Source organism: Ascidia mentula, chromosome 2 (assembly GCF_947561715.1).
Source record: "Ascidia mentula chromosome 2, kaAscMent1.1, whole genome shotgun sequence".
NCBI classification, from domain to species: domain Eukaryota; kingdom Metazoa; phylum Chordata; class Ascidiacea; order Phlebobranchia; family Ascidiidae; genus Ascidia; species Ascidia mentula.
The window spans coordinates 9,348,922-9,358,355 of record NC_138567.1 but is presented as its reverse complement, the minus strand read 5'-3'; the positions used below and the strand labels follow the sequence as shown (position 1 = coordinate 9,358,355).

The following is a 9,434-nucleotide window of genomic DNA, read 5'->3' as shown; positions in this document are numbered from 1 at the left end:
ATAACAGTGTACACAGGATGTGGTTACTGCAAGCGTAGTCACTTCCTTTTTAACATTCGCGCCAAATTATTACCCTCTCATTGGGACAAAAAAAGTCTAGAAGGCTGTTTTTTCGCTGGGGGGCTACCATAGTAGCTCTTCAGGCTGAAGCAACCTTTATGTTACACCACTGCCTATTAGTGTATGTTGCCGATTATCCCAGTGGAGTTGGCGCGCTTAATCGTATCAACGAAAGTTTTTCGCTTGAAGCCGCCACGCATCAGTGATCAGAATGCCTCAAAGGATACTAAGCGCAACGATAAGCGCTCGGTCCGGGTCAGACGTTCAGTACAATGCGTTGCTGACGAAGGCATGCCAGCAGGCAATGCGTTGCGAGGCGTTCAATGGAGTTGTGCAGTACGCGTGGGCAATAATTAAACAGGGTAAGCACTTGTTGGTGAGTGTGGTGACAGGCATGTTTACACTTAACAAGTCGTTGTCAGCTGGGCGCTACTCACGCTAAAGGAGTCATGGACCTGCTTGTTAAAAGCAGCGATTCAGCTGCGTGTCAACCCCTTGTGTAGCTATTTGCAGCAGATAGAATTTGTTTGTTATCTTATATTAGGGTTTGTAATTAGCCAGCGTTTCATATTGTGCAGCACAGCAAAGCACGTGCAGTGTGGAACTCCGGAAAAACATATGGAAACTAGAAGCGGCCGATCGGGTTACTGGCAGTTTTTGTAACCAGTTGCTTTTCAATCGCGCCATTGCACTGTAATTGGCTTTCTGAGAGGAATAAATACCATTGACATGGATCGATTACGGGCTTTCATAGCCATAAAGCAGCGCCTGTTGGAGTAGATCCCTACCTCGTGAAGTTGATACTGCGAGGTCGGTTCTCAGAATTTGTTGACTTTCAACGCGTATTAAGGGTCGGACACTGGCGACTGTCATACGTGATTCGGACTTGAGGTTCGCATTTGTCCAATCAAAATAGCAACAGCTTCCTTGTCAAAGGCTATAAGGGCGTTAGTGTGGCCGTTTGTGATGTTCCTAGCAGTCGTGACAAGTCTACGACAGAGTTTAGTAAATAGTTTGAGTTACATAACTGGCACATGACCGCCAAAAGGGTGTAGTGTTTGTTACAATTGCGCAACTACATGCCTGTGTAAGCCAAGAGTTGAGGGAAATGAGATTGCGAGAATCCTACGCTTGTTTACACCCTCGTCCTGAAATCTCGTTCAAGTTCAATTATAGTCGAAGCTACAAGATAACAGAATCAGTTCTTTTCCTATCCAGAGTGTGCGGAATTTTCGACTGCTATGTTTATTTGGACAATACACAATAAAAAATTACGCACTCTTCTATAACCATGTTTGCTATACTTTCTCATTGCAAATATTGCATCTATAAGTACTGTGTATTAGAAAATGCAAATGTGCCTTCTTCAAAAAAAAGCTTATTTCTAAAAAATGTGCTTATTTTGGACTTGGGTGCGTAATTCTTGTCTAAAAGTGCCCTTTTTCATTAAATACGGATTATTAGTGGTAGCTAACTGCTGTTTTTGGTTGGACCAGGCTGACTAAAAAACAAGTTTACACAAAATATCCCCGTAAAAAAGGGTTATTATTCTTCCACCGTAATTTACCTAATGTCCAACAAAAATGGACAAAGTGTTTAAATTAATCCAATATAGGCGTGTTTGTTTTTTGATCCCTGTGTAAATTATGCATTGGTGATCTGCAGACATCCGGAACTGCTACAAAAACATCTATCAAAGGTTGTTGTTGTTGTCATTAATCGAAAGGGAATGCGTCATGACGTAAGGATGAAGGAATGCGTCACACGACCATCGTTGCTCATTCGTGTTGACCTGATAGCAGTGGTGGATAGATACCCTATCATTGTCCGTTTTTAGCATTTCCTGAAGCAACCAAACAATGGTGAAAGGCAGGTCGTGGTTTATTTACGTGCGTAAGTAGGCGCAAAATCACTGCCGCTTATTCAAGTCCGCTTCTCCGGAACGGCCCGCTTAAACTTTACGATATGTCGCGGTGTAGTTTTAGATATCATCGTACGCGTAAGCTCTATGGTTTGCCGCAGGCGCCAAACGATGCAAATGGGGCAGAGCGTCGACGACTGACTAAAAGTCAAAAATTGGTGTAAAAGCTTGCCAGCCAAACATTCGCCCTCGCCGACCGAGCGGTTACTTTTATGCATAGCAGGGGCGATTGCACATGCAGATTATTAATAATTCGACGGGATGTTGGTCTGATGTTATGTTGCACACGCACCGTGACATCCAGGATGTGCGAACAAGTTGTTCTGGCGTCATATTAAAAAGACCTGGACGTGCATACCACCGGTCCAACCCACTTCCGACATAAAGAATGTAACTTCCCCCGACCAACCGTTTCTTACAGATAAAATCAGTTGCAGTTCGTATTATATCAAGGGTGGCACAATTCAAAGTGCACGGCGCAGTCGTAATATATGTTTTAATACCAGTATTATTGCTTTGTCATGTCTGGTTGGTTATGTAATGAAATCAGCTGACACAGCATATGTCGCGGACGCTGTTTCAGCGCTCAGTAATTTGAAAGCCCTCAGTGGCACTGGAGAGATTTCTTCAAAGCGGTTCAGGCGCTTCCGAAAGGCGACGTGTATCTTTCGCGAAGCTGTCTTGGGAAATGACCTTGTAGAGGCTTGCTTTGGAACTCTCGGGCATTGTGTTTATTATATCACGGCTTACTGGATATTATGCGCCTGGGCATTTCCATAACCTGATAATTTTGCTATTGATCGATTTTAGTATAGAATGAAGTATCAGTTTACAAAGCGCGTTTTCAACTCCAGGAGACCTGAACCTCAAGGTCCTTTGGGTGTGCTTGTCAATGATTGCGGTCGCGCAGTGACATACCCCGTTTTATCCGCAGGCACAGGCACCTAGTATAGACACTGTCACGCGTATAGAAATAACAAGAACTGCAGCAGGCGGACCTGTATGACTCTTGAAATTCATTTGATCGGTCGATGAAAGTCGCTACGCGGAAGCTACGAAGGACAGCGAACGCGTGGCCGGGAAAATCCACCACCACAAAACCAGTTCCAATCGACGTGAGGACTGTCAGCGGAGGGACGCGTCATTAACTGGAATAATGCGCCACGTCTGAAGGTCCCCACATACACACGTGAGCGCTTGGGCAAATGGATATCAACGCCACAGCCTCCGCATTTATTTCCACCGGGAGTTTCGCCGCCTCAACGACCGTCGCTGTGGATCCTACCGGAAGTTTTGAAGCAAACACTACGTACAATGTCACCCAGGACGACGTCAATGGCAACGGTAGTCACTCCTCATTGGCTAAGGTAATGACGTGCATCGTTTTCCAAATGTTATCGCTCTATCATTGGCGGCGCCATTCAGGTTGCTCCTCTTTAAAGGTTTGGTGTTGCGGGATTTGGGCTTTGTCCGACGAGACGAGAGACATATAGGAAAATTGCATGTATGGCTTTAAACGCCGAATAATACATAACCCTTTAACACACCTTTCGGTGAGCTTTGGGCAAAAGCATTACGAAAACCTATCGCAAAATAGCCCCAAATCTAAATCTCCTGCACGGGTTTTCAAAGAAACAAATGTGATTTTCACCAGCGCTATGTCAAACGTTAGTGATCTAGATTCGATCGTTTCAACCAAAAGTTTTCCCCGTATGTAGCTCAATTATTTCAGTCCATGGTAATTTTAATATATAATGTTCTGGTCTATAAAATCATAACAGGACAATTGGCGCGTTCTTGGTCTAAATAGATCAAATTTTTAGCCGAGAGTGAACGTAAAATACGTTGTCGTTGTCGAATAAACAGCAAAAGGGCCTATTTCTACTCCCGTGGTTCAATCTTGCTTAACACAGTCTTGCATTAAACGCACTGCGTTAAACAACTATGACTGCAAAACCCCTATGAGAACAAAAAAGCGGCTTATCGGCGTTTGCAAGCTGTTATCGCGTTTATGTGAAAGACATTTGGCAGTAAAAGGTGTTTGGTGTCCGGTGATAGCGCCACAGGTCGATACAAATCGACGTGAAGGGCGAATTGTTTAATGGGGGAAGTCAACGACTGATTGCTTTCCTCCGTTTTCAAGCCATCGCACAGTTGTAATTTAAAAAAACATTTTAGGGAATTAATGACAACTGCATTGATTAAGTCAACGTGTTCGCATCGTTACCTTTGTCATCAAGCGTGTTGTTCCACATTGTTACCCGCAAAGCACTATGATGTAAAAACCGCGGTCCAATAGATTCCCATGGTTCACGAAGAATCTCCAAAGAACTTAAGTCTTAATACTTTTCATTACTTAAACACTTTTGAAACCATTGTTTTAAAATGGAAATAGGTATTAAACATCCACAGATAAAATCACAGTTGCTAGGGGAGTTTTTTTGTTCATTTTCGCTCAAAAAATCCTCAAGTGATTATTGTATTTAGCAATACGTGTATGTTCACGCAATTGAAAGGGCAAAACAGCCGCTAATTTTTATCCTTAAAAGTTGACCTTCGCGATTGAGCCTCGTGCTAAGCTTTGCAAGGCAGCGTGCTTAAGAAATATCAACGGGGCTGTAGTTTGAACTTAGGTATTGGAGTGACTGCAATCGATTTTTGATCAGTCATGAACGCTCTTCATTATAGGCTCGTATTGAGTGTTGTGGCTTAGGCAGTGAAAAGCCAGGATAAGACGTACAGGCAATACCCTACGCTAGGTCCATAAAATTGGTATGATCTAACAAAAACCTGCCAGTCGCATCATCTACGCAAATTAGTCGAGCTGCTAATATTTTGCTGATAAACAACGGAACGATTCCAGACACATTATTTCTATAAAAAGATTGTGACAAACTTCCAGCATCTAACCACCCACAGCTTGCCTGTACAAACGAGCAATAGCTGGTCGAAATTAAATGGCAATATTAAGGGAAAGTCGATATTATGAGGCAATAATGCATTTGAGCGGCTTTCATTATACGTGGCAAATAGATATTCCGTCAAAAATATATTATTTATTGGATAATATTGAAGTGTTCGCACTAATACAAAACTTGGTTTGTTATTCGGCAAATGTATTCGTGTTCGGCTTGGCACATGCCCACTTAGTCCCTCCAAAATGAACAACATTAGTAACAGTAATTACTCGTTTACAATCACCACGTCAGCAGTTTAAGTTCAACAACATTGATGACGTTACCTGTTAGGAGAGTAATACTCTCAACGGTCGTTTACTTCCAACCGTGCGTCATCCAATTACGGTCGTGTTACAAATGGGCCAGGCATGCAAATAACCCGGAGTGGATAATCCTGTTGGAGGTTAATGGGAACTGAGGGTTAATCATGCGGCAACTTGGGTATGGTGGGCGTTCAAAATACGTGACTGTCGTTAACGCATTATTCTTCGTACTTGCGTACCCACAAGTCACAAGGATAGAAATTCATGCTGAGTTATAAGTCAGTGTGAATAAATTAGTGGCGTTTAAACAGTCTGGCCCTCGCAGGCCAACACCGGTGCCCGTACAGCGTTCGTGTGCGATCATAGCATAGAAGACAAGTCAATTATGTCCGCGTCAAACTGCCTAGAACAACAGTTATCGTTGAAAATTGCCTTTCTGAAACAAGCAAACTTGAATGACTTTTCACGGGTTTAATGATGCGTGACGCGAAACAATGCACACAGCTGGCCGAGCGTGTTATTGTATTATTGCGGTGTCTTGGGCTGTTAAAGGCAGTTTTGACAGGGAACCGAGGCAGTAACGTTATAAAAACCGACAGCCTGTGTTTGCGATTGCCGGGGAACCAATCGTTTTGCATCGATCCAATGCAATGGATTTTCAAGCTACAAGCAATAAAATCAGCGTTTGTCTGACGTCAAGTGATTTCCACAGCCTTGTTTCCCATTACGTATTATGTTAGTAACATCCCGATTACCGACAAACTCAAAGGCGTGGTATGGCAAGCAGTCACGATTAGATTGAACCGACTTCCGCTGTAGGACGACTCTCACTGACGTCAGGCAGCACCAACCGGTACCGGTGTTGTAATTGCTGATTGCCTGATCACCTACGTCACTAAATCGACCAGACCCTCACGCAAGGGGCGTTAATGAAACCGGTTATCTGAGCTAAAGCGTAAAACGGCTTACAGCACCGCCTCGACTCGCTTAGATGCCAACATTTTGTTTTTAGGATTAATGGAATTTCGCTGCGTCCTGCATGCGCCACATAAAGGTGTCCCTGTACCAAAACCCTGTATTCTGTGTATAGCTAACACCCTAACGGGCAACTTAGGCCAGGTGTTTTAACACGAATGTACGTGCAAAGGTTGCCATTATTACTGTAAAAAAACTCAGCTTCGTCTTTACCAGACTAGGGAACCGTATTTCCCGCTCATTGTTATCTATACGGCATATCGCCATGACCCAGGTAACGTAAGGCTTCCTAAAACTTCACTGGGTGATTATTTTAAATGGGTATAGGTCGGAGCCTGTGGTAGCTCGAAGATCTTCCGGTTTACAGCGTAGTTTCTTGGTGGCTTCGTCAGAAACCTCTGCACTTTTCGCGGTGATCGATAGGAACGTTTAGGAAACGCGCTTATCAATAACAACAACAACATCCCGGAACGCACCGAGCAAAGCCCACAATCGATCAAACGCAATATTTCCCTGTTCAGGTTATCGGCGTTGGGTTCGTCGGAGTGTTGCTCATGGCTGTCACGGTCGTCGGCAACTTCCTGGTCATCGCGTCCTACAGAGTCAACCGACGTCTTCGCACGATCAACAATATGTTCCTTGTCAGCTTGGCATGTTCGGATCTGGTCATCGGGTTGGTGTCCATGACACTGTATCCGATCTACATGATCACACGTACGTGGTACCTCGGCCCGGAACTGTGCGACATTTGGCTCTGTCTCGATTACACGCTCAGCATGGCGTCTGTGGCCAACCTTCTGCTCATTTGCTTGGATCGTTACTTTTCCATTACGCGCCCATTTACGTACCGCGCGAAACGCACGCGACGACGGACCAGAATCTTCATCATATCGGCTTGGGTGCTCTCCATGCTGCTGTGGTCGCCGGCTATCATCATATGGCCTCGCGTGCGCGGTCGAGAGTCACCTGACAATCAATGCGTGATACAGTTTTTCTCAGACCGAACTATTACGCTTGTGACCGCGATCCTGGCGTTCTACTTACCGGTACTGGTAATGTCGGTGCTGTACGCACTCATCTACCGCGAAACCACCAAGTGCTCTCAGTATCTCGAGTATCTTAAAAGCTACCGAAGGACGCGTTCGTCCAGTCTCGCTTCGCCGTTCATGAACTTCCGCAAGCACACGGGAGGGGGGCGGGTCGCTAGTTCCACTCATTCAGCACGAGTTGCTTCCACCTCTTCCTTTGCGCACGGTGACAAAAGAAAGGACAGGAGGAGTAACCAAACTTCATCAATCACTTCGGGCTCGATCGTTCGCACCCGCGGGACGAACTCGCATCCCGAAAAGCAGCGTTACTTGTCCGACGGCAAGCTTTGCGGCTCGCTGAGCAACTCACAGAACGAGCTTGGAGCAGGAGAAGTGTTTGTCGAGGACCGGAAACGGAGAGGGGATTACCCGAACAAGACACAGCGCACTCTCGGCCTCATGCAGTTCAACATGCGTCATCTGTTCGGGGCGCGCGTCCCCAATTCCGGAAAGGAGACTACCAACCACCGGACCGACGACTGTAGCCACCAAGAGCGCCCCGGTGAGTTGTTGGTTCCAAACTCGAGCGATTCGAATCGCAACTCTCGACTGCTTTGTCCCACTCCTTCGGATGCAGCGACTGTTGGAAGGAGGTCCCCAATTGACGGAAAGCGGCCGCCTGCTATGCCAGCCTCTGATCGCAAGGCCGGTCGAACTCTCAGTGCAATTCTACTTGCGTTTATTATTACGTGGTTGCCGTACAACGTGTGCGTGGTGTACAAGTCTTTCTGCGTGGTAGAGACCGGCTGCATTCCTATCGAGGTGTGGGATGCCGCCTACTACCTTTGTTACATCAACTCCACGATCAACCCGTTCTGTTTCGCCTTGTGCAACAAGACCTTTCGTCAGACCTTCGTACAGCTTCTATCATGTAGAACATCGCGTTCCAGTCATGTTAAAGACTTTCCAACTACCACCAAACCCCGAAAAGTATCTGCGCGCACAGCACAACCACAGCCCTCGTCGTCCTCGTCTAAGAGCACTTGACCTTCTTTAAACGTTATCAATACATTGGTATTAATCTTCACTGGCGAAATACGTTTTAAATAGCTTTATTGGGTGTAATTTTGTGATTTATATCCTCAGCATAGCTCTTGTTACAAGCTCAACTCCCTTATGTTCCGTTACCTGTGTTCCCGCCCAAGGCGAAAACCATATTGCAAGGCGACCTTTGAAACATAGTACCGTGCATTGCACGACCCACCACATCATTTTCCGTCCACCTATTTGAAACCTTCCGCTACTATTATTTACGCACCGGACCATATAAAAATTGCCCCTATTCGTTAACGTTCTGTCGGAGGTTGTCATGTTGTGTTGCGCTGCGGACAACAAACTGCATTCAATGTCCGACGAGAAAGAAGTGTTAGATAACAATACAGCTTGCCATAAATATGACTTTACTGTTCTGTTGTTATTCGCGTGTTCCTTTACCTGATATTGATTTTTCCAATATTTAAATTATCTTAAAAGTTTGTTTAAAAGTTAGTTTGATACGCGGGTTACTATGTTTTGTTTTACTTCACAACCTTTTCACAAATTTGAATTTAAACTTTTTTCTTCGAGTCTTTTTGTGACTTGTTTAAAGTGGCAATCTGTAACGATGGACTGGAGGGCTTTAAAGTATTTTCTGGTTGGGTTTATTTTGTTTGTTTTTGTACTTTTCGCGCCTGCGCAGTGTCGTGTCGACTTCTCCTTCCGCGCAGGACCCCGTATTCTTTTGCGTTAATTGTAGTACAAACCGATTTCACTGTGCTGCCCACCATATAAAACATGCCCGTCGGGCCCTTTGCTCTATGCATCCATTGTTTCCTTAGCCTTCGACCGCGCCGGTATTTTCGCAAAGGTGAACTCTGAAAGAAAGAGAAATGAAAGGCCGGGGTTGTTTGGCCAAAACAGAACCGACCTGCTACGCTCGTTTGAAATGCAGATAGCCGTGACCGGTCGTTAATGTCGCCCTGCGCAGGTCTAGTGAGCTAAGCATACAGGGGTTGGATCGTCATGCGGTAAATTTTAATAGACAGTCGCTATGCGTCTTTACTTAGAACGAAGCTAACTGATTTTAAGCAAGCACTGCTATATGTAAACATATAGGTTTTTCGAAACGAAAGACTGCAACGTTGCGGGTGACCTTTTATAATTCAGGCCACAACATAACCTGGTGAATGTA

At 45.1% G+C, this 9,434-nt stretch overlaps 1 protein-coding gene across 1 annotated transcript; it reads left to right on the top strand.

Annotated features, from left to right (window-relative positions):
- Positions 1-393: 393 nt before the first annotated feature.
- On the top strand, positions 394-9,057 carry LOC145890559 (muscarinic acetylcholine receptor M2-like). Its single transcript, XM_082981667.1, has 2 exons — positions 394-3,348; positions 6,698-9,057. The coding sequence occupies exons 1-2, from the start codon at positions 3,187-3,189 to the stop codon at positions 8,249-8,251; spliced, it is 1,716 nt and encodes a 571-aa protein (XP_082837793.1). The 5' UTR covers positions 394-3,186; the 3' UTR covers positions 8,252-9,057.
- The last annotated feature ends 377 nt before the right edge of the window (positions 9,058-9,434 follow it).

Bases quoted from the DNA above. Each gene is read 5' to 3' on its own strand.
- LOC145890559 (XM_082981667.1), top strand. From the start codon at position 3,187: ATGGATATCAACGCCACAGCCTCCGCATTTATTTCCACCGGGAGTTTC. The intron at 3,349-6,697 runs GTAATGACGTGC...TTCCCTGTTCAG, and splicing joins GTCACTCCTCATTGGCTAAG to GTTATCGGCGTTGGGTTCGT.